The sequence below is a fragment of the Lipotes vexillifer genome, unplaced genomic scaffold (genome assembly GCF_000442215.2).
Source record: "Lipotes vexillifer unplaced genomic scaffold, Lipotes_vexillifer_v1.1 scaffold652, whole genome shotgun sequence".
Taxonomy (NCBI): Eukaryota; Metazoa; Chordata; class Mammalia; order Artiodactyla; family Lipotidae; genus Lipotes; species Lipotes vexillifer.
This window is the reverse complement of record NW_006779703.1, coordinates 536,092-560,553: the sequence shown is the minus strand read 5'-3', so window position 1 is coordinate 560,553 and position 24,462 is coordinate 536,092. Positions and strand designations below refer to the sequence as shown.

General features: G+C 48.5%; 2 protein-coding genes and 1 pseudogene across 5 annotated transcripts in view; 2 read left to right on the top strand and 1 right to left on the bottom strand.

Annotated features, from left to right (window-relative positions):
• Nucleotides 1-64: 64 nt before the first annotated feature.
• Nucleotides 65-1,248, bottom strand: LOC103073212 (basic proline-rich protein-like). The gene is made up of 2 exons (XM_007452914.1): nt 1,172-1,248; nt 65-929 (listed from the first exon to the last, which is right to left on the bottom strand). The coding sequence occupies exons 1-2, from the start codon at nt 1,246-1,248 to the stop codon at nt 65-67; spliced, it is 942 nt and encodes a 313-aa protein (XP_007452976.1).
• The window catches only part of UBE2F (ubiquitin conjugating enzyme E2 F (putative)), a 52,869-nt gene continuing 28,486 nt past the window's right edge, over nt 80-24,462 (top strand). The window contains exons 1-4 of one of the 3 annotated variants that reach the window (XM_007452897.1): nt 80-147; nt 5,749-5,882; nt 16,419-16,448; nt 20,545-20,610. In XM_007452897.1, the coding sequence (XP_007452959.1) occupies nt 5,765-5,882; nt 16,419-16,448; nt 20,545-20,610 (214 nt within the window). In that variant the 5' untranslated portion in view covers nt 80-147; nt 5,749-5,764. Of the gene's footprint in view, nt 148-5,748; nt 5,883-16,418; nt 16,449-20,544; nt 20,611-24,462 lie in introns of those variants that run through there. The other 2 variants (XM_007452898.1, XM_007452899.1) reach the window with 2 other exon arrangements.
• Nucleotides 1,262-4,360, top strand: LOC103072934 (40S ribosomal protein S19-like; annotated as a pseudogene). The gene is made up of 2 exons (XR_456981.1): nt 1,262-1,271; nt 3,851-4,360. The product of XR_456981.1 is annotated as a 40S ribosomal protein S19-like (transcript).

Genomic DNA, 24,462 nt, shown 5'->3' with positions numbered 1-24,462 from the left:
GGCGAGAGCGGCCGAGTCCCCGCCCCGCCACTTCCGGTCTTGCCGCCCGGAGCCGGTGCGGCTGTTAGGGGCTGCGTTTCGCCGCCGCCGGTTGGCCGGGCATGGTGTTGGGCGCCGGGCCCGCCTCGCCTGTCTCGGGGTGCCCAGGTGAGGAGCGCGCGGCCGTGCGGTGGGCGAGGGGCTGCCACGGGCTGGAGGGTGGCTCGGCTCCCGCGGCGCCGCTGCACCCGGCGGGCGGGCCGGAGGGCGGGCGGCGCCGGGGCCGCCACAGGCCGTGCGGGTCCTCGCGGCCGGGCGTCGGGGGCCGGAGGGCGGGCGGACGCTGCGGGGCGTGGGCCGGGGGGCGCGGGGCTGGGTCCGGGGCGCTGGCCGCGGCCGGGCTCCAGGGGCAGCGCGCCCCGAGCCCGGACCTGTGCCGGGCACATACACTGCCTCGCTCGCGCCCGCCGTCGCGGGGGAGCTGCGAGCCGCATTGTCCGGGAGGAAACGCAGCGCCGAGTGAGCCCAAGGTCACCGGCCCGACGTGGCCGGAGGCAAGGGGACTCGGACTCAGGCAGCCGGACTCCTGATCGTCTGGGAATCGGGCTAGGCCAGGGGGACGCTGAGGGTGAGGAGGAGCCCGGCTGCCGCCTCGCCAACTTGCCTGCGGCTTCCCCACAACCGGGGGCGACCACGGCTGGTTTGGAGGGTCTTCTCGGGCCAGAGGAGCGGGGAGGACATCTTGGACCGATCCGTACGGCCAAGTCTGGTGTGTAATCTTGGGTGTGGCCCCACCCTCCCTGGGTCTCAGTTCCCTCATCCGTCCCACGAGGGGATCGGGTCCGCCCTTCTGCCTTCCCTCCAGCGTCGGAGTGGGGTCAGGTTGGACTGGAGTGGCCGGAGAAGGCTTCTTGGAGGAGAGGTAGGAGTCTGGGTGGTCATCTGTTACCCTAAGGAAGCAGCAGGATTAGGTGGTGAAGGGAGGGAGGGCATTCCAGACCTGGATGTCAGAGTGAGCAGAAGCTTCCAGAAACGAGCGGGGTGTTGTTGAGGAACAGGGAGGAGGCCCACCTACCTTGTGCAGAGGATTCGTGGCTGAGTAAGGGGATGATGGCAGGGGAAGGGCACAGGTTGGGGAGATGTTCAGAGACAGAAATCATCACTAGGCCAAGTGGTGCAGGGCTGGACATACCTGCTGCTCAGGTAGTAGGCAGTGCAGGAGGAGGCAGGTTTACTGCTCAGGTAAAAGGGTTGGGCTCCAAAGGTCATCAGTCAGCTAGCCATGGAGCCAGGTGGGAGGTTCCTTGGGCCCTGGCATTCTAAAGGAGAAGGGTGGGGTGTGGACTTTTTTGTGTCCTGATCTGGGCCTCTTTGGCTGGAGAAGTTGGTTGTCCCCTAGTGACCTGCAGTTCCATCTTTTACACTTAGATTGGGACTTGTCCAGGGCAGGAAGAATCGTAAATGTGGAGTTCCTCACCCCGTGGGCTGACTGGCCCCTGCACGGGTGCCAGGGCCTGATTTTGCCACTGTAGGCAGGAACACTGAGTCAGTACTGCTCGATGATGAGCCTAGTAAATACTGCACATCAGAATCTTCTCTGAACAGTCTGCAAGCAAGTCCCACCCAGAGGAAGAACTTAAATGGGCCAATTGCAAGTTGTGGAATTTAGAGACTGAGGGTGCTGTTATCGAAAATGCTGCCATAGTCAAAGTATAATTTGCAGTAAAGGGGAAGTTTAGTTTTAAATCAGGTCTTCAAGGGGTGAAGCATACTGAAGAAAGAAAAGAGAATTCTGAAGCAAACTGCAGGTGTTCAGCTAACCTGACAGCTTGAATCTTTGTACAGAGTTAAATTAACAGCTATGTAGCATCCCCCAATTAGGCCTTTGGTTTATCCCTAAAGTGGTGTGTGAAAATGATAGAGATAACGGAGAAATAGATGGTCATTATATACTTAGATTTCGTAGAATGTTAGGGAACTAAGTCTTGTCTTCTTCAGGAAACAGACGCCAGTGTTTTCTTTGATATCTTGCATAGTCAGTGTCCTGTGTATTTTATTAAGGGCCATAAACTTGTTGACGATTGAAAACGAGGAATCTGACTCTAAATGGAATTGAGTATGGGGCATACTCTGCCCACAGAGAAGAATTCGGTGTGGGGTAGAAGTATAAGAGAATTAAGCAGAGTCCTCAGACTGCAGCCACACAGAAGAGTGTCTTGGTGTGAGCCTTTCTTTATATGAGTGAGTCTTGCCAGGACCCTCTGAGCAGCTCCTTCAGTGCGGGTCTGCAGGGAGCTGGGTGCGGACCAATCATGTGCCCTAGGACTCCCCTTTCTGTTGGGCTCTTTATTATGACTTTCCTAGGGTACTGCCTACACAACTCTCTACACACACGCTGTGCTTTTATTGCTTGACGTGTTTGTATTACCAAGGTCAGCTAGAGGATAGAAACCAAGGGGACTTCGTGATAGATGCATATCTTGGCCCACCATCAGGCGACCCCGTCGATGTGGCGAGAGTGATGTGTTCAGGTGTGGGTGCCTGGCAGTGGGCTTGCTGGGGAGGCAGACCCTGCTTTGGGATCCAGATCTGCTTGAGGGATTCCTGGCAGGATCTTTCGGTGGCCGCTGAGCAGGGGTGTGCTGGCTGTAGCTGGTGCTGCTGTGTCTGGTAGCTTGTGGGCTGGAGCCTCCACAGGAGCGCTCCACTCCTCCGCCCCCCCGCCCTCCCTTGTGAGGGCGCTTGGTAAACGGAACTGGTAGTCCCCGCCCTGGGTGAAGCTGGGAAGGTGTGTGTCCATCGGTGATGGTCCTCTCCGTGGGTCCAGCTGAGGTAGAGTGGGAGTAAAGAAACTAGCAATGGTTTGGTTTCACATTTTTTTTCAATTTTATTGAGGTATAACTGAAGTACCCTAGACTGTACCTACTTAACCTATGCAGTTTGATCAGTCTTGATGTACGTATATACCCCTGAAACCATCACCACGTTCGAGATAAAAACATTCCCATCATCTACACGAGGGAAACTAGTGTTTCGTGGTGACCTCTTCTAGCAGCTGAGTGGCCTCAGACAACCCAGTTCCTGGGCCCTGGTTGTCCCAGAGTCCACATCCATAAAATAGAGTGGGAGTCAGGGGAGAAGTCCTTTGCAGGTTTGAAATTCTAGGAGCTTGTGAGTGCTTATGTGTAATAGAACTATCTCTTGAAGCATTTAGACCAGTGACTCTTTTAAAAAATTATTTATTTATTTGTTTGTTTGTTTATTTATTTATTTAGGCTGCATTGGGTCTTCATTGCTGCACGTGGGATTTCTCTAGTTGCGGCGAGGGGGGGCTCCTCTTCACTGTGGTGCGTGGACTTCTCATTGCCGTGGCTTCTCATTGCAGAGCACGGGCTCTAGGTGCGTGGGCTTCAGTAGTTGTGGCACACGGGCTCAGTAGTTGTGGCATGCGGGCTCAGTAGTTGTGGTTCATGGGCTCTAGAGCACAGGTTCGATATTTGTAGCACATGGGCTTAGTTGCTCTGCGGCATGTGGGATCTTCCCGGACCAGGGCTCGAACCCGTGTCCCCTGCATTGGCAGGCGGATTCTTAACCACTGTGCCACCAGGAAAGTCCCTAGACCAGTGACTCTTAAAGGGATTAGGTGCGTGTGTGTTTGTGCGTAGGTCCTGTACAGTTCAGAAGATCGTATTCAATATGTTGTTTTCATGGTACAAATAATAGAAAATGAAATCTTACAGTCTTTGTGGGGTGGGGGAATACACAGAAGGTGGTGTGAAAAGCTATGTGAGGAACCTGGGTTAAAATGGTTAAAAATACTGATGGGGGGAGAGTTATTCTTATAGTTTGGCTTTCAGGATCTTGGCTTCAGCCCCTGGCTGGCAGTGCAGAGGCTGCACGATGCCTGGAGTTTCCTGTAAAAGACGTGAACCAGCGGGAGTTCGTCAGAGCTCTGGCAGCCTTCCTCAGAAAGTCCGGAAGCTGAAAGTCCCTGAATGGGTGGACACTGTCAAGCCGGCCAAGCATAAAGGGCTCGCTCCCTACGATGAGAGCTGGCTCTACACACGAGCTGCTGCCACAGCACGGCGCCTGTACCTCCGGGGCAGCGCTGGGGTTGGTGCCATGACCAAGATGTATGGGGGGGCGTCAGAGACATGGCGTCATGCCCAGCCACTTAAGCAGAGGCTCCAAGAGCGTGGCCCGTCGGGTCCTCCAAGCCCTGGAGGGGCTGAAAATGGTGGAAAAGGACCAAGACGGGGGCCACAAACTAACACCTCAGGGACAGAGAGATCTGGACAGAATCGCTGGACAGGTGACAGCTGCCAAGAAGCAGCATCAGAACAAATGATGCTGGGTTAATAAATTGCCTCATTCGTAAAAACAAACAAACAAACAAAAAAGCAAGATCTTGGCTTCAAACTGAAAGTTCTGTGCTCAGGTCATGTTTTTCATCGGGAAGTTTTTAGATCATTTTCTTTTGAGAATGAGCAGAGCGGTATTGAAAGGAAGTTACGTTAAAGCAACAAAGGAAATTATGAAAATGCTGAGCTGGTGACCAATTTTTGTCCTCAATCAAAAGAAGTTCCAGGGCTTCCCTGGTGGCGCAGCGGTTAAGAATCCGCCTGCCAATGCAGGGGACACGGGTTCGAGCCCTGGTCCCGGAAGATCCCACATGGCGCAGAGGAGCTAAGCCCGTGCGCCACAACTACTGACCCTGCACTCTAGAGCCCGTGATCCACAACTACTGAACCCCTGCGCCTAGAGCCCATGCGCCGCAACAAGAGAAGCCACCACAGTGAGAAGCCCGCACACCACAATGAAGAGTAGCCCCCGCTCGCTGCAACTAGAGAAAGCCCACGTGCAGCAACGAAGACCCAACACAGCCAAAAATAAAAATAAATAAAATTTAAAAATTAAGAAGAAAAAAGTTCCAGAATTCCTCTCCAACTTGTAAAGCAAGCAAGAAGAGTTAGGAGGCCTGTCAGATGAATGGCGGTTTATGTTAGACACAGAAGGCAGATTCTAGAGGACAGTTCTATCTGTAAACATCGCTGACATCTTTAGTCCTTTCTCCGAAGCAGTCAGGTGCATCACCTATTTTTGGTCTTTATTATCCTTCCCAGTGAGCTGTCAGTGAGGGAACCTGAAACATAGGTGGGTTGGAAGTAGCCAAGTGAAAAGAATCTAGTTGGGAGCATTAATTATAACTTAATTATGTTGCTATTGCCTAACAGTGTAAATACAGTACAACGTAAATAAGTGTGAAGCTGCTTATTAAGGTTCTAGCCACGCCTTTATTAAAGGAAGGAGGAAAGAAAGCATTGCGTGCTCCCTCCTCACCAGAGGTGGACACTCCCTTCAGTCTGTGCTGGGCCAGGCCCTGGGGCCACACCCTCAGGTGCATGGTCCACACAGCAGGGATGGGCAGACTTACTAGTGGACAGCGGTGGGCCTATGTGAGGCCCGTCAGTGGAGGTGCCCTAGACCGTGAACGCCCAGGAGCATTGCCACTGCTACATCCCAGGGCCTGGCGCCCAGTGAGTGTTAAATGCTTGGCTCTCCCTTGTTGAATTTTCATTCATACTTAAAACATTAGATTTAGAGAGGCATAGAGATTATCCAAATTCATTATGAAGGAATGCAGTGTTATTAATGTATCTTACATGCTAAATTTTTCTATAACTAAATTATGGGAAAAATATTAAAAACCACCTTACATCATTGTCGTCACTGTCCAGTCACTGTCTTAACCTGCTTTTGGCCTTTCAGGATAAAGGTAGCAGTGATGCTGACACTGGCAAGCAAACTGAAGCGGGATGACGGTCTCAAAGGGTCCCGGGCATCAGCCACAGCCTCCGACTCCACTCGGCGGGTTTCTGTGAGAGACAGGCTGCTTGTCAAAGGTAATGACCATCCATGTGAGCTGTTCTTCTATCCCATAACAAAATGAAGTCTGCCTGGAGGCTCTTCTGGGAGACGAAGCAGCCTGTTGCTGAATAGAAGCACCTGTTTGAAAATACTTTGAAATATGATTTGCTGTGTCACATACAACAGAAGGACTTTGTACTCTGCACACGCTATGGGAATGCTGATGGCAAGAAAACGGTATTAAAACTGGTGTGTCTTATGCACTTGGGATATTCACTGTAGGGGCTGCCAGAATGCTAGGAGAGGGAGTTAGGTACTAGGAACCAGCAGACTGACGACTCTGGTCTCAGTGCTGTCATTATCCAGCTGGTGTGTGTGTTGGGGTGGGGAGTTGGGGAGGTTCTTCCGTTCTGGACTCCTCGGCACCAGAGTGTCTGACCTGTAAAGGGAGGGACTAGAGTTCGGTAATCTCTTAGGATCCTTCTCTCTTTTATTTATTCACAGCCTGAGGACAGCCTTGTGCAACATTGGTTCTTGTCCCAGAATTAATAATAGAGTGTCCTAGAGCAGTAGTCTTTGGAGAAGGGTTACGTGATGTGTGTGTGTGACTATGCGAGTGTTTGTGTGGAACTTTTGCATGTATCCATTGAACAGATTTACAACTATTGAGTGCAAAGGCAGTTCCCCAGGGTCATGAGGACTACGAAAGATCAAACAGTTTCTGCCTTGAAGGAGCACTCTACTTTATGACACGTGTTTACATTTTTTAAGTGTAAGGAGCTAGGAAGCACAGAGGGTTAAATGATTTGTTAGAACTGTCTGTTTTCATGTTGTGTTAGGTGGACACGGTGGGGGTGGCTGCCATCTGCATGTCCAGGAACAGATCTGATGGTGGGAGACCTGGCGATTATGAATGCCCCGTGTTGGGCCTTCTCAGAAGCAAAGCACGGCTGCGTTTGGGAAGGGGTGGGCACAGGAGATGCCAGGTTCAGGGACATGTCACTGGTGTACTCTCCCCTGTTCTCCCTCTGCCCCTGGATCGTGACTGAGCTCTGGCTTTCCCAGCCTGATGGGTGATAGGTTAAAGATGGAGTCAGAATCGTTTTTGACATTTTGGCAAAATACCTTCTGTGTCAGGGAGAGCAGTAGACTGTATTTAGTTTGTTACAACACAGGAAGGTTTACCCTGCGGGGTCTGGGGCTGTGGCCTGGGCTGCAGCCCCTCACTTGGGTGGCCTGATAGGACTTGAGTCTCTTTCCTGGATGCTGGCTCAAGGGTTCCATCTGCAGAGGAAGCCAGGAGCCAAGCAAGCCAGGGAAGGGGTTTGGCGCTTGGGTCAAAGTCCTTCGAGGGGAGGTTGTTCTAATGCCGGGGAGTTGCGGTGAGGAAGGGGGTCGCAGCTGAGGAGGAGCGGGTGGGAAGCTGGCAAATAGACGGCGCCATCTTCTTTCCCGTCTCCTCGTCACGGTTGACAGCAGCACTTGTCTGCTGAGCACTTGGGGCCAGGCCCTCTGTTGGGTACTTTATAGGGGCAGCTCTTGTTTGACTTTTGCTAAGCCTTGCCAGGTGCGTGGTTCATTTTACAGCTCAAGAACTGAGACTCAGAGGTTCAAAAGCTTGCCCAGTTCACAGCTTTATTGCAGCAAGACAGCCAGACCCACATTTTGGGGTAGGGCAGGCACTTGGGGAACAGACCCAGCAAGCAGAAACTGAAGGAGCAGAACAGAAGTGTGAGTCCCCAGAAGAGAGAACTCAGGGAGGCACAGAGGCTCCACCACACGCCCTCCCGCTCAGGGATTCCGTGAGAGCTCTCAAATGACTCGAGGCCCTGACGCAGCCCAGGGGAGCCCCCTGAGGCCCATGAAGCTGGACTCTGCCCCAGCTCCTAGGACAGGAGATGTCTTTGGCTGGGTTTACAGGACCCAGCTGAGGTCCTTTGATTTTGTGAGGCTTATCAAGGAGAGGTGCAAAACCTCCTCCAGAGGCCACCTGTTTCCATTCTCTCAGAGACACTGGGGATTATTAGGTTTCTGGGCCCAGAGCACTTGCAGTTGGCGGGTGGTTGTGCAGCAAGGCTCAGTGTAACACGCCCCTCGTGTGGCCTGCGCTCTCCATCTGCCTCGGGGGTGGCCAGGCCAGTGTGGGCCGGGCTGACTAAGTGGTGAGTAGTTTGGGCTCGTGGTGGAGGGTAGGTGGAGAGGAGGGGAGGGCCTGACCTGAGAGAGGAAAGCTGTAGCAGAGTGTAGTCGTGTAATAAAGACGCTCTGACTGCTGACGACTGTTTGGCTACACCTCGAGCGCGGCTCCTTCACAATGTGGCAGCACCTCCATTCTGGGGAGGTCCCATGGTCAGGTGGAGCCAGGCGGAGTCCATGGCTGTCATGGGCCTGGTGAGGCACTTGGAGGGGTGGTTACTGTGAGAGTCCCTCCTAGCTGAAACTCCTCTTGGGGACTTTGAGAAAAGTCAGTTGTCCGAGTTCAGTGAGATGGCTACAGTCAGGACTGTCATCTGGGGCTGTGGCTGTGGCTTTGGCTCATGTGAGATGTTACTCGTGAGGATCAGTGAGTAGTAGAAACAGTGTATCAATGCGTCTTTGGGCCTCGGTGCCACGGGCTGGGTTCCCGGGAGTGGGGAATTTGGCATGCGGTGTAGTTATTAAAGGGTATCCTTGGGACTGATGCCTGTGGAGGGTGGTGAAGGAAGCAGGAGCAGGCAGAGGGGGAGGGAGAGCTCTGACGGAGGCCCCATGACAGCCTCTGCTCCAGAGCAGGCGTGGCCCTTCACAGCTGTCCCCAGTCAGGTGAGATGGTCAGGCCTTCCTGCTCTGCTCGACCAGCCGTCAGATGGGTCTGGCCTGAGGTGGGGCTCTGGGCAGCCCACACAGTCCCTGGAAGGGTTGAGAGCTGAAGGCCATCTGCTGAGAGCCCTCGCTGAGAGGGCATCTGGGCCATGCGTCCATCGCCCAGAGGAAAGACCACAGACACTTAGAGGCAAAAATATGTTTTTAGCGGGTCCACTGCCATGCTTGATTGACCATACATGGTGAACTGGCTTGGTGCGGATGGCTGTAAGGTTAACTTGGGAGATCGGAGGTTGACAGGGACACTTGTCCCTAGTGGTGAGGGCCAGTGGTAGCTGCAAAACTGAAGCTCCTGTTCCTTTTCTTGGGATAGTGGTCCCAGTTCTGAAGGTGACAGGTGGAGTCAGCTGTCCCTGGAATACTGCCTCGGAGCAGCTGGCCAGTGTGAGGCTCTACCACACTGGCACCTTGGCCATACCAGCTTTTCATTTGCACCCCTGGGGTCATTCTCAAGGACATCATCCAGGCTGCAACTGGAGAGATGCTTGCAGCAGCAGTCCCTGGAGGGTATAGAACAATCAGGTGTTTCTGGGCGAGGACTGAGGGCTGCTGTCTGCCCTGAATCCTGGGAGTTGGGGACACTGGGGAGAGAGAGTTTCAGTTCTGCGCATTTCCTTTTGGCCCCAGCTCAGGTCTGGGCCTCTCTGGGAGCCATCACCGGTGCTTTCAGCCACAGGGCAGATGGCACTGTGTTTCCGGTGGACCCTTGTGGTTCCGCCGAGTCCGTCAATTTCTGAGTCTGATGATGCTCCCCACCTTCCAAAAAAGCCGCTGTGCAGAATGACCTACTTTCTTGTCTGTCTGAAGCTTGGCACTGTTCATATAATGGGAACATGATTGTGTGTCTCCCTGTCCTTTGACTTGTTCACGTGACAAAGATTTTAGTGCCTGGTGAGTGCCAGCCTCCTGTTAGTGGCCCCTGAAGACCCCAAGGGGCTCCAGGCAGGCTGGCAGGAAGCTTTTGCTAAATGTGGAGATTTGGAATTGAGCTGACTGAGTTCAGGGCCAAGTCTGGAGTTGGGAATGAATCCACAGCCATTGTCCCATCAACCCCTGTGCTCCATGTGGCTCCTGGTGTTCTCTTGTTTTAGCAGCTGTGGCGGCTCTCCATACTCTGAGGCTACTCTGCAGAGCAGAGAGGCCTGGCTGCCCTCCTGCATGGGCTTCCCAGCATCCAAGGTGCAGGTGTCTCCACGAGGTGCCACACGGGGCCTCCTTTGGGTGAGCATTTCTTTGTCCACATGAGCGGTCTGGTCATGTGGTATAGGAACGGCTCCGGTTCAGGGCGCTTCCTGGAAGAGTGGGCGAAAGAGAACCGTTTATTGTTCTCTAGAGCTGCTCTCTCCATGCCAGGCCCTCCCTGCCCAGGACTCTGGAGGTGGGCTCAGGGTTGGCTTGTCATGTTAGCAGGGTATTCAGAGCATTTAGCAGCATTTGAAGCTGTGGCTGTGTGTTCTAATATGTGTTCTAAAAACGAGGGCAGTGGCCCAAAGAGGAGGAGTCCTGCTAACGTGGAGTAAGGCAGCTGGCCCAAGCCTAACCTTTAAATGCTTGGCTGCAGGGTTAAACACCACTGAAACTGCCCGGGGAATTTGGCGGCCCTCAGGTGTGCCGGGTAGCCCGGGAATGGGGGTGGGCAGGGAGGATCTATAGAAGACACGTGAGGGCTCAAGTCAGCTTTGTCTGCTCATGTTGAAAGTGGGTGATACGAGGCCTTGGGGCTCCATTCCCAGAGACTGCGACACGGGCTGTGCTGGTTTTCGGGGTTACATCCTAGTTTCCCCAGAGTGTGGAGGGAGGGGGCCGTGAGTACTCTGGGCCTGCACTCTGCAGTGTGCTGCTAGAAGGCCCTTGGACTGAGTGGAAGGGCTGATGTGGGGCTTGGTGGGGCTCTTGGGCAGTAGCCATGCCATCTCTGGGGATAGGATGATGCTGCTGGGGCAAGTGTCTCCCCCATAAGGGAACTGTGCATGGATGCTGGTGGTGCAGAAGAGGTGCTCAAGGCATAAAGACAGACAGGAGGCTAAGAGATAAAGTTCTAGTTCAGGAAATCGAAGAGGTAGTGGTTCAGGTGGAAAGAGGTAATCAAGTCTCATGGGACATAGCTGCCAGCTCTTCCTGGGTCAAAGGGCACAGCTGCCCTGCCTGGTGTTACCTGATGGGGGCTTGGAGCTGGCTCTTGCTAAGAACCATCTGCATCTATGATTGGCCTTTGTCTTAGTCAGCTCAGGCTACCATAATAAAAGACCATAGACTGGGGGGGCTTAACCAATACACATTTATTTCTCATGGGCCTGGAGGTTGGAAAGTCCAAGATCAAGGCATCGGCAGATTCAGTTCCTGGTGAGGGCCCTCTTCCTGGGTTGTAAGCACCTGGTGTCTTTTCCCATAAGGGCACGAATCTCCTCGTGAGGGCCCCACCCTCCTGACCTCATTTGACCCTAATTACCTCCCAAAGGCCCCACCTCATACCATTACATGGTGGGTAGGGGTTTAGGGCTTCAGCATAAGAACTTGGGCGGGGAACACGGTTCAATCCTCAGCACCTTTGGAATGCCTCAGTCCCCAGCTGTCTGAGGAGAAAGGCTCCTTGTGTCTCAGGATTTTCACACTGAGAGTACTGCCACCCTGCTGGCAAGTGTGCTTGTTTGTCGAGCATTTCCTGAGCACTCCAAGTGTGCCAAGCTCAGGCCCAGGCACTGGGGTCCCAGGGCTGGGTCAGAATCTACAGCCCCCACCACCAAAAAGGCACAGGTTCAAGTGGCAGGTGGTGTGGAAACAGCTAGAGCACTGTGTTGTGGGCAGCCTATGGCAGAAGCGGGTGAGTACGTGCTGTGTGGGGGCCATTGTGGTAATGGGGTGGATTTTGTAATCTGATATTTCAGGGCAGTCAGTCATGCTTCAAGTGGGCTCGGTGGATTTGATCTGTAGTTAGAAAGGAAAAGCGTCTAATTTCTCAGAAGGAAGTTGTGCGGCCACTTAATTGTGCAAGGTGCCAGGTGCCTCCCCAAAGGCTGGGCCGGTGAGCCGGAGAGGTGTTAGCATCTTTGGAACAGGCACGACTTCAGCAGTTTAAAAATATCTGAACTTCTTGTTACCTTCCAGGTGGGGGTAGTGTCCTTTGGGCAGTGAGGTTATACAGGGAAGGACTGCTGCTTTGCCAAGAGGCCTCACTGATTTCTTTGGTCATAGTCTACTTGTAGGTGGATTCTGAGGTTATTACTATCGATGTCAATGAATTATTATTTGCCATCATTTGAATTATTATTTGCCATCAAACTACTTGTCATTTGTGACAACTCCCTGAGAGGAACACTGCATTGTAGTTCGTTTATCTTCCATACTGGGCTGGACTAAAATGCCAGGCATCTTTAATGAAATCCTTCTGCCTCCAAGGTCGTATTCCTTGCCCACTCTGGTTCTTGGACCAGAAGTCTGCAGAGGCCCTGACTGTGGTGGGGGTCATCACTGGACTAGGTCTGAGGGCTCTCCTCTTTGGAGTTTAATTCTAGACCACAATGTGAAATTATTGAATCCGTCTGTGTAAATTAGCTGTGTGTAAATAGTTTTAGCTTGGCAAAGTAGCCTACAGTAGTTCCTATACCTGCAGGAATAAAACATTCAGAGGCCTAGGCCCCAGCTAGGACTTTTGGTGTAATTGGTCTGGTTAGGGTGGGGTGGCAGGGTTTGCTCAGCAGGTGCTAGGTTGTGGGGATGGGTACACAGCTCCAAATTTTAGTAAAAATCATTGAATTATACACTTAAAGTTGGTCTATTTTATAGTATGTAAATTGTACCTCACCAAAGCTGTTTAAAAAAAAAAAAAAAAAAAAAAAAAACCAAAAAAATTCCCCAGACGATTGTGTGCAGCCAGGGCGGAGAACCCCTGTCCTACAGTGAGGCGTCCTCTGGCCCAGAGCCTCTCATCCCCACACTAGGTCCCTGTAATGCAGCATCCGGTTCTGTTGCTCGGTCATCACAACACCCCGGTCAGTGCATCCCTGCCCTCCTGTGTCCGGGCCTCACCTCTTCCCTGTTCCTTGGCAGTAGACTGTCTTCTCAAATTTTTCACTTGTGTCGTGTGGCCCCATTTCACATCCTCTGGGCATGTTTTCTATTTCACTGGGTTTTTGTAAAACTGAATGACCAGAATTCTCATGACAGGAGTCAGGATAGGCCCGCCAGAGAAAACCGGGTTCCAGTGGCCAGCATCAATCTCTCAAAAGGAGGGTCCTCAAGAAGGGTTTCTTGTGAATTCTTATCAACAAAAAGTTAAGTAATAGTGTAATAAATATGTAAATAGTATTCACCTTAAAACCATCTAGATTTAATTATATGGATAACATTTACTTAAAAGTGATTAATATGCATGACTCATTTGATAAAAGGTGTGCTTTTTTGATAAAATGAGTGCCCTGTTTGGGCTGTTGGAGCAGAGCCTGGCTCGGACCCCATCCTGGTGGGAGGGCCAGGGTGGGTGGCCTCAGAGTGTTTCTTTACCCCGTGCCCTGTTAGAGTGAAAGGCGAAACTAAAGATCACCATGGTTGTTATAAGTATGATGCTAGTGAACCTTCCATAGGATCTTCATCATTTTGTGTTAAGTGCATATATTCTAGTATACAATAGCACAAGACTGCCAGGGCTGCAGTCCTTAGCTCCTCCCTCTTCTGCCTCACCTCACTTGTCTGGATACCCATCCCGAGTGCCTGGAACCCAGAGCTAATACATTTAGTGGGTCACCCGTCTCTACCGAGATTCTCAACTAGCTGAGGTCAGGGGCCTGTGCCTTTCCTAAACCCTTAGCCTCAAAATAGCCATCTGCCAGTCTCCCCACTAACTGCACTCAGCTTTACAAACATTGTGGCCTCTCCCTTCCCACCCATTCCCCCCTTCTCCACCCCCTGCTCTGCACTTGAAGGAGTCATTTGCTTCTTAGTGTTTTGTAGACTGGTTTCATCTTTCCACTTACATTCCTGTTGTTGTTGTTTTTACATCTTTATTGGGGTATAATTGCTTTACAGTATGGTGTGTTGGTTTCTGCTGTATCACAAAGTGAATCAGTTATACATACTATACATACGTTCCCATATCTCTTCCCTCTTGTGTCTCCCTCCCTATCCCACCCTCCCTATCCCACCCCTCCAGGCGGTCACAGAGCACCGAGCTGATCTCCCTGTGCTATGCGGCTGCTTCCCACTAGCGATCTACCTTACTGCCAACAAACACATGAAAGAATGCTCAACATCATTAATCATTAGAGAAATGCAAATCAAAACTGCAATGAGATATCATCTCACACCAGTCAGAATGGCCACCTTCCTGTTGTTGTTGTTTTTTTTTTATTTTTTTTTATTTTTTTATTTTTTGCGTTACACGGGCCTCTCACTGTTGTGGCCTCTCCTGTTGCGGAGCACAGGCTCCGGACGCGCAGGCTCAGCGGCCATGGCTCACGGGCCCAGCCGCTCCGCGGCATGTGGGATCCTCCCGGACCCGGGGCACGAACCCGTGTCCCTTGCATCGGCAGGCGGATTCTCAACCACTGCGCCACCAGGGAAGCCCCTTCCTGTTGTTTTGAATGCCCTCAGCAGGGTCCGATCCACATCCCGTGACCTTGCCTCAGGCCTCGTTCCCCTGGTACCAGTCTGTCCTCTCTGCTGAATCATTCCTACTTTTCCTCCTGTCTCTCGTCGGTGACTTTCCCTGCTCCTGTCCTCTGCTTTCTGCCAAAGTTCTTTCTTCTCACCAGTCTCTCCCCTTTGTTGGTCTCATGACGTCAGGTGGCATCACTCTGCAGGGGCGCCCCGGCCCTGGTCGTGCACCCAGACTTCAACTCCCCCACCTGCCCCCCTCAGCTTCCTCAGCCCTCAAGCCTCAGTGCCATCTCTGCACACACACAACACACACACACACACACACACACACACACACACACAGGGTTGGCAGAGCCTTCCGTCCTCTTTGCTGTTAGGCACGCTGGCTCTCCCCACCTCTGCTGAGTCCTTGCTGCCTCAGAGCACCCACCTCACAGGTCACCTGGCCTCCGCTTTGCCCTTCCTAAAGGTGTCCTCTTGAGGCAAAGCTTAGGAACTTCTGTTCAGAAATCTCCCTTGGCCATCGGCAGGCGGATTCTCAACCACTGCGCCACCAGGGAAGCCCCTTCCTGTTGTTTTGAATGCCCTCAGCAGGGTCCGATCCACATCCCGTGACCTTGCCTCAGGCCTCGTTCCCCTGGTACCAGTCTGTCCTCTCTGCTGAATCATTCCTACTTTTCCTCCTGTCTCTCGTCGGTGACTTTCCCTGCTCCTGTCCTCTGCTTTCTGCCAAAGTTCTTTCTTCTCACCAGTCTCTCCCCTTTGTTGGTCTCATGACGTCAGGTGGCATCACTCTGCAGGGGCGCCCCGGCCCTGGTCGTGCACCCAGACTTCAACTCCCCCACCTGCCCCCCTCAGCTTCCTCAGCCCTCAAGCCTCAGTGCCATCTCTGATTGCCACACACACACACACACACACACACACACACACACACACACAGGGTTGGCAGAGCCTTCCGTCCTCTTTGCTGTTAGGCACGCTGGCTCTCCCCACCTCTGCTGAGTCCTTGCTGCCTCAGAGCACCCACCTCACAGGTCACCTGGCCTCCGCTTTGCCCTTCCTAAAGGTGTCCTCTTGAGGCAAAGCTTAGGAACTTCTGTTCAGAAATCTCCCTTGGCTCCTGTTGCTGCAGAATAAAGTTGAGAACTCTGGGCCCTCCACCATCCTGGCCCTGGTTTTCCACCTTGTTTCCCATTGCTCTGGCTGCACTGCATGCTGTCTGGTTTCTGTGCTTGTCTGCGTTCTATGCTTTTGCACATTGCTAACTTATCTCCTTGAAATACCCTTTTCCCCACCTCTGTGGGACTGAATTCTACTGGTTCTTTAAAGCCCAGCTTGAAAACCTCCTCCTTCCTTTAGTCTCCGCAGCTGGAGAGTCGCCAGAGCACGTTATGTTATGTTATGTCATGTCAGAGGCACAGTTTTCTGCCCGGTTTCTTCTGGGTGCTCCCCCAGACCTCAGCTTGTTAATAGGATTGGTGGGAGTTTTGGAGCTTTGTCCTGGCAGAGGGGTGCTGGGCTTGAATGCTGAATGAGTGACGGCTAGAAGAGGTCCAAGAGGAGAGCACGAGGGCTAAGGAATGTAGCTCCAAGGAGGAGGCTTCCTTGGGTATCAGCTTGCCCACAGATGGCAGGGGCAACACACGGGCCCAGCAGGAGGTAGCGAGTTTTCTCTCCCTGGAAAAGTTCTAGCGCAAACTGGGCAAGCCCTCACGGGAAGACAAATCCGGAAAAACTGGAAGAGGCAGAGATATAAATATAAATCAGATTTTGAGGGCAGTCGTTCCACTACTTGGGGGAACAAGATTTTCAAAAACGCTTTAGTGACTGTTTACCTATAGATAATTTCTATGTTAATTTTGAGTAATTTCCATTCATGCTGAAGTAAAATTTCAAGGGCCCTTGACTGCACTTGCTGGCATCCTGCAAGTCACTTTGTATCTTTGAAAGTAACTTCATGGCTTAAAGTCTAAACTTTAGACCAAGTGTAGATTTCTGTTAATTCAGTTTTGTTTGTTTGTTTTCTTCATTGTTCTGGAGGGAATTGCCAGTTTAGAGCTGGTGATTTTATGTGGAGCAATTGACTAATATTAACAATAATCTCTTTGTTTTTACAGAGGTTGCAGAACTTGAAGCTAATTTACCTTGTAAGTATAAGCATATCCCCAGACATTAAATGCTGCAAAATAATTGCATGGAGAAGCTTGTTTTATGTTTTGATAACTTTGCATAGCAAAAAGCCCGTTTTATATGTAGGTTAGGAATAAACAGGATTTTTTTCGAGGCTCTGATAAGGAGAATGTAGCACGGCAGTGCTTCCTCTCCTTACTGTTTGTTGCAGGGGTGCGTTTGGTTAGGGTTTGTTCCTCTTACACAGCATTCTGTCCCACGTCCTCTTTTAGTGAAAAGGCATATAAATCAATGGTGGACAGTCCTATTTTTGTTAGTGACAGTACCATGTTTTTGGCCCGAAAAGTGCTTATTTGTAATTTATCATTGTGCGCAAGGTAGGACAGCTGTGCTGCCTTGATGTCTCCAGGTCGCCTCACCTTGCTAGGTCCTTCTTAGCCCAGCACACAGGGACTGACTGCGGGCCTCACTCGTCAGCAGGCTCGCTTACCAGCCAGTTAACTCCTGTGATACGTGTCAGTGTTTCTTTTTTCCCCTATCATTGATGCCTTCCCAAGCCATTATATTTTGTAACACCATCAAAGTCTGAAAGCTTCGACCATTTTAGTATTTTTTGAAATTAGAACTTTTTATCATTATACTTGGTTAAGGCTGAATATATTTATCAATATGAGTGAACTATTTTATACGTGGGTCTCCTAGTCTGGGCGAATGCTCGAGAGAGTTTGATACGGAGACCATCTGATACAGGGTGAGAGAGGGCCCATCCCAACCTCCACCTAAAGTTGGAAAGATAATTGTGGGGTGCAGCTCTTAAGTGGTTGTGTAATCAGTGTGTAAGGGTAAGTACATATTGTTCCTTGAAAAATTATTTTTAATATATAGTATTTATATATGACTATAGTGGGTTGTGCTATAAAATATATTTTAGTGTAAGTCAAAAATGTCTGGATTTTTGACTTCAAAGTTGCTTGACTTCAAAGTTTTCTTCTAGTCAGAGCTAGAAGGAAATATCTTGGATTTCTATCAAAAGGTTATCTTTCCACCTACTGACGTATTTACAACTGATTTGCTTTAAAACGTTCCAGGAAAACAAACAAATAACTGTGTGTGTGGGTAGGACAGACAAAGCAAGATTAGTAAAATACCGAAGCTGGGTGATGGGTTCATTATACTGGTCTCCCTCTTTTTTTCTATTCTTTTCAGATTATATAATAATGTAATAAAGTCCAGTTAAAAAGGAAAATGAAGTAATCCTTCTATTTTCCACCCCCATCATATCTTCCCACTGGCCCTCCATCTTGAACATATATGCACATGCAGACTTTTAATCAAAGACCATAAAAAACTTCCAACTTACACCCAGTTTATTTTGTCCTTGTATGTTAATCTTACACAGATTGTTGGTTTGTAACTAATAGAGTATAGTTTAGCTTTATCTAAATGTTTGGTTTAAAAACAATAAAACTATAATTGGCTTTCAAACCAGGACTTCAACTAAACACCTTAGGTTTGGGAGAGGCATGCCCCTTCCTTGCCCTTATAGCTAAGGTGTCGAATTTTAAAAGCTACATATGCTATATGCTTCCTTTCTCTTCCTCTCCCTGCCTATTCTCTCAAAGTGGGGGGACATATAAATCAGTTTATACGAGTAAGCCAGGCTTTCCAAAAGTATGCCGCTCTCTAAAGAGGAAACAAGAAGCCAGCGAAGAATAGATCTTTCCTATCTGATTAATAATCTTTCTAAAATATTAAGGCAAACAGAATAACTTGCCGTATAGCAGTGCTGCTTAGTAATGATTCAGAAGTAGTTCAGGAGCTCCGTTCATGCAAGTTTGTAGAGGTCTCTCTGTTTGCAAAAAGTAGACGACATCTCTTTCAGATGGACGGAGACACTGTGAGAGGCCTAGCCTGTGCTTGCAGAGAGGAAAAGCTTAGTTCTGGAGTTTTAATAAAGCTGCTGCATTGAACTAAAACAAGCTGACTTTTAACCTTTTGTTGTCATTGTTAGAACTTAAGACTTCTTTTTAGCTTTAAAATGTTTCGTTCTTTTTAGAAGTTTTATTGTTATTTTTAATCCATCTCGATAATTTCTTTATTCTTGGTGGGCCAGTCTATATTAGAAGGATTGATTTCTACATCTGTACTTTTATTAAAACAAAGGAGAATACTAGACATTAAAAACAAATGGATGCTGCCAACTTTAACTAATCAATGAAACATTTCCTAAGCCCTTGTCATATGTTTTTGTTACATATATTTCACTAGAAAAATGGTGTTTATCTTTCCAAGTTAAGATTAGGAAAAACGAATGCCATTTAAATTATTCCACACAGTTCAAATGTGTGGTTTGGGTGAAAGCCTTGAACTCTTTGGCCCCTGGTTTCTTTATTTTGGAAACAAAGAAGATGACAGTGTAATCTCTGAGACCCTTTCCTGTTCTTCTAGATGGAGTTACCTTTCACTCTGCAACGATTTTTCTGAGGGATTAGTTAAAAAAAGAAACCCTGCTAACAGTTGTGCATTGTTTTTATGTGTCATCTCTGGCATGTTCATGAAGTAATGAAGTGAGGCATGAACTAGTTTTGTTCTTTCGTTGTTGTTTTTTTTTGCGGTACGCGGGCCTCTCACTGTTGTGGCCTCTCCCGTTGCGGAGCACAGGCTCCGGACGCGCAGGCTCAGTGGCCATGGCTCACGGGCCCAGCCGCTCCGCGGCACGTGGGATCTTCCCGGACCGGGGCACGAACCCGTGTCCCCTGCATCGGCAGGCGGAATCTCAGCCACTGCGCCACCAGGGAAGCCCATGAACTAGTTTTTAATTTGGGAACTAAACTTCCTTCTGTTGATAACCTGTGTAGTCTTGGGCTGGTCACTGAACTTCTCTGGACCTTCATGTCATCTCTCACAATTGATGATGTTAGATTAGATGGTCTCTAAGGCTGTTTCCAAGGCTAAATTGGAATTGTCCTATTTTTGATGAAAGTTCATAGCATGTAAAACTAGGCAAATATTTTCATCAGGACTTGTAAGAAATAGCAGACGTGACCCAAGGGATCTAGCATGATATTTTCCAGGTTTATAAAATACAGACAATTTCTACGTATTTTCCCTCCACATTCCTTCAGTATTTATCCCTTGGGTTTTTACCCCTCTTCTGCATCGTTTGTCTGAAGGAGGCAAATGTAGGATGTCTTGCCCTGTCTGCACCTCTGCAGTAGCTCTTCTCCAGTGTAACTACTTGGGTCTCCTGATGCAGACCGTCCTGGTTCAGTGCACATGCGCTTAGAGTGTTGCCGTCCAAGTCAGCAGAGCATCCTGTCACCAGCAAACCAAGCTGAATTATCGCTCGGGTCGTGAAGACATTAAAACAAAAAAAAAAGAGGGCTTCCCTGGTGGCACAGTGGTTGAGAGTCCGCCTGCTGATGTAGGGGACACGGGTTTGTGCCCCGGTCCGGGAAGATCCCACACGCCGCGGAGCGGCTGGGCCCGTGAGCCATGGCCACTGAGCCTGCGTGTCCGGAGCCTGTTGCTCTGCAATGGGAGAGGCCACAACAGTGAGAGGCCCGCATACCCCAAAAAAAAAAAAAAAAAGAAAGAAAGAAAGAAAAAAGAAAAGCTGTGGTCTGGGTGTGAGCTACCTTAGCTGGTACAGTTACTTTTAACTTCTCTTTGCTGTGGTGGGTACAGATGACTGTGGTGCTGGGTGAACAGACCAGAAGTTTGGCCTGGGCTCTTTTTCTGGTTTTTCTATGTTTAGTTAGCCTTTACCCACATACGTTAATCTCCCTGAGGTATGGTTTCTTCTTTTCAAAGTAGCATCATTCTTGAAATTAATGGAAAGATCTCTATTTTTAGGGACCATTTAAAGGGTTAAAGATAACATCCCAATTTGGAACTAACAAAAAACTGTAAGGAGGAAAACACATAGCAAATATCACTGGTTTGCAACTTCAGCACATTGGCATAATTATTATTAAACAAATGGGGGAAATATCCCGGTTTAGTCTGTAGACTGAGCACCGTTAAACTTTCCCATGTGTTTCAAAGTTATAGCCTCAGCATAAGGACTGCTGCTAACTGTCAGACCTTCATGACGGCCTGTTTCTTTTGCAGGTACGTGTAAAGTGTATTTTCCTGATCCAAACAAGCTTCATTGCTTTCAGCTAACTGTCACCCCAGGTAATATTCTTACACGTGTAAGTATTAAAGTGATTTTCAAACACATTCCAAAGGCTTCTGAAATCTATAATATTTGGTTTGATTTGTCCTCCAACTTTTTGAAAGTTATGACGGTAATGACCATTCCATATGAAGACGAGATACATGCTGTAGTCCAATAAAGCATAGGGAAGTGCTCTGAGGCATGTGGCGTGTACCCAGTAACTAGGTGCAGACGTTAACGCCCCCAGCGAATGACACCGAAGGCTCCTGGTGTAGGGTGGAGAGTATGAGCTCTGAGGACATAACTGGATTCAGACAGATCCTGCTCTGCCATTTAGCAACAGTGTGGCCATGGTTAAATTGCTTAATAACTTCTCAGCTGCAGCCTACCCAGCTACAGAGTGGGGATCAAATAGAACCTATCTCATGGGACCGTTTCGAGGATTAAATAGATAATGGGTGTGAAGCGCTTCAGCCCGGCCTGTTACAGGCACCAGGAAGCAAGCAGGTTACCAGCTGTCCTTGTTAGCACGGGTCAAGTGTCCAAGCTCCAAGTGCTTCGAGCTGGTAGATATTTCTCCTTGGTCACACTGCACAGCTAGAGGGAGGGCTTGGGTTTTTCCTGGTTACAGTGCAGCTCTGGGAGTTGCACGTTTTAACCAGTGCAGCCCTCTGGCGTTTATGTTGACAGTGGGTGTCGTGGCCAGTGGAGCTGCTGTGGGCTGGGTGGTGAAGGAAGAAAGCGGGACAGAGGGAATTAACAAGAGGGGAAGCAGTGTTGTGGAGGCAGTGGAGGGCGTTATTTTATTTGGGGGAGGGAAAGGGAGTGAGAAACTGAGAATAATGAGTCACTAGCTAATTTAATTAAAAAGTGAAAGAATGCAGAATTTCAGTAGGTGGTAATGAACCCACCAATAACCCCTGGCATGTCTCCTTGCAGGTAGGATGGTTTTCTCCCATGGAAGATGTTGTATTAGAACAGGAGAAATCCCATTTTCAACATGTGCTTGAAAACTTTAAAAAATTCATTTAGTCTGTGTGGTGGTTCTACAGACGACTCTGGGGCGTATCCATAAATTCAGTCTGGTACCATGTCCATTTCTAAGATGAGTGAGCACTAGGGTAGAGATACTAACATCAGAACATCGTTGTCAGAAACGGGCGTTCCACAAGCCTGACCTCGAGAGAGGACTGAAGCTCAGGACTTTGTGACGTGATGGAGGTTCTAACCATTCTTTGACCACCTTCATAAACACATTGCAAGCTCTGCCCTTTTTAGTGAGGGATACTGAGCACACTGTTTCCGGGTGACCAGAGGTCACCATTATGAACGTCATTTACTCTTACTGTTAAGCAATGCAGGGTGTTTTCAGAAATTGTGGCAATTACGATCGGTTCTCTGTTTACTAAATAGTCTCACACTTGTGTGTTTGTAGTAAAAGTATTTTCTTCTCTCTGCCTTTTTAGGGCATTTGTGAGAGCTTTGTGATTCTCAGCTATTCAGAGACCTTGTTTGCTTTTGCCAGGCTTATTACTGGCTTACATGAGTGAGTTTGTGTGGAGTCCAACCAACCTCTGGATAAGTCTTTCTTTTTTTTTTTTTTTTGTGGTACGCAGGCCTCTCACTGCTGTGGCCTCTCCCGTTGGGGAGCACAGGCTCCGGACGCGCAGGCTCCGCCACTCCGGGGCATGTGGGATCATTCCCAGACTGGGGCACGAACCCGCGTCCCCTGCACCGGCAGGCGGACTCTCAACCACTGCGCCACCAGGGTAGCCCCTTTTTTTTGTTTTTTAACTGATTTTTTTTTACTAAATTACATGGATCTTGTTCATATTGAGATTATGTCTATGACACCATCTTTGATATTATTCTTGAAACTGCAGCACGATTGTTTGTTACAGTTTTTGTGTTCACTATTCCATCAGGTGAAAAAGGAATTTGTGTTTTGGTGCCTGTAACTGCTTCGTACTTGAGCATTTATATTTGTGGAAGTGCGCACATGGAGCTTTGTGTGGCGTGCTCTCCAGGTGCTGTGTGCGCCCGTATTGTGTGGCATCAGTGACTCAGAAAGCTGCTGTGGCTCTTGTCCTTTGTTATCAAGTGAAGCGTGGCAGAGATCTGCCAACCCTAAGAACTTGCCCAACATCCTGTTTTTTTAAAAAACTTTTTGGAGTCATGCTCTTCTTAGTTACTAAAGAAAAATAGGTCTAAGTAGTAAAGTTTTAACAGTATATGGAGCAGATGGTATTGAAACTGGCTCATTTGCAGCCAGTAATACTGGGGCTGAGTCTGAAAACTCAATAATATAGAAGATCTAGATATTTAGGTGGTCAGGGTGGAAGAATTGCATCTGCACTTGAAGCTCAAAGCTCTTCTTTATCTGGCTCCTGGCAAGATAGTTCCTGTTCATACTTGGTAACATTTTTATAGTTTTGTTTGTTTTTGGAATGTCCCTCATGCTTGGGAATAAATGTACTCTTCAGAGAAAAGATGGAAATGTAATTTGGTGATAGAGGAAAAGAAAAGAAATGACCTTAGAAGAAAAAAATCCCCACATCAACTCACAAAACAAGAAACAATACTAGAAAGTAAAATGAAACAAAACAAAGCGAAAATCTAAAGACTGGCTGAAATACCACCAGAGTTCTTCTGTGAAGTTAGAGGGATGATTTGAAAAACTGGGCCAGGTCAGAGTTGCCCAGTTGACTTGTGGAGGTCCCCTCAGCCTGCCCCCACTGTGACATGGTGGCTTGTAGGCAGAGGGGACCGTGGACCTTTTTTTTTATTTTAGTTTTTACTTTTTAAATAAATTTTGCTGAGGTATAAAATTACAAACAATAAAATGTACTAACTTGAACTGTAGAGCGTAATAAGTTTTGCAAAATGGATACACATCCCTGTGTAACCACAATCCCAGTAAACATATTTCCAGCATTCCCAAAGTTCCCTTCTTCCTCTTTGCAGTCAATTCCTCACTCCCTGCTACCCACCCAAAATTGCTTTCTGATTTCTCTTACCATAAATTAGTTTTGTCAGTTCTTGAATTTCATATAAATGGAATCATATTATGTATTCTTATTCTCTGGCTTCTTTCATGTAACATGTTTTTAAATTCATATGTATTGTTGTGGGTAGCAGTATTTGTTGTATGAATATGACGTAATTATTTATTTACCTATTGATGGGCATTTGAATTCTTTCCAGCTTTTGGCTATGATGAGTAAGACTGCTCTTAGCATTCTCATACCATCCAAAGTTGTTTGGAATATTTTCTTATTAGTCTCCTGATGTCTGTGGGATCTGTACTCATGTCCCTGTTTTCATTCCTGATGTTGGTTTATTTGGATCTTCTCTTTTTTTCCTTGATCATGTTAGCTTGAGGTTTATCCAGTTGATCTTTTACAAAGAGCAAGCTTTTGTTTTTCTCAGTTGTTTATCCATTTTATTGGTTTCTGCTCTTTTCTTTATTATTTCCTTCCTTATACCTTGGGTTTAATTTGCTTTTCTTTTTCTACCTTCCTAAGGTGGAAACTTAGATTGATTTAAAAAAAAATTTTTAAGCAATGTTGATTGAGCTATAAGTTACATTATTTTAGTCAGCATAATGCTTTTGAGTTTCATCTATGTGGTATTTTGTATCTTTTTATTGATGGGCTGTATTCTGTTGCATGGGTGTATTCCAGTTTATTTATAACAGGTTATTGATGAAACTTTGTGTTATTTCCACTTCTGGGCCATTGTGAATAAAGCTGCTGTAAACCTTTGTGGGCAGGTCTTCGTTTGCCAATGTTTTTTTATTTCTCCTGGCAGTGCAATTACTAGGTTATGTGATAAGAGTAAGTTTAACTGCATAAAACACCTATGCTCTT

What these genes read in the sequence shown, in the direction of transcription:
- LOC103073212 (XM_007452914.1), bottom strand. Translation starts at nt 1,248, where the DNA reads ATGACCTTTGGAGCCCAACCCTTTTACCTGAGCAGTAAACCTGCCTCC. An exon ending in GCCTACTACCTGAGCAGCAG is followed by an intron (nt 930 to 1,171) that starts GTATGTCCAGCC and finishes CTGCTTCCTTAG; the next exon opens with GGTAACAGATGACCACCCAG.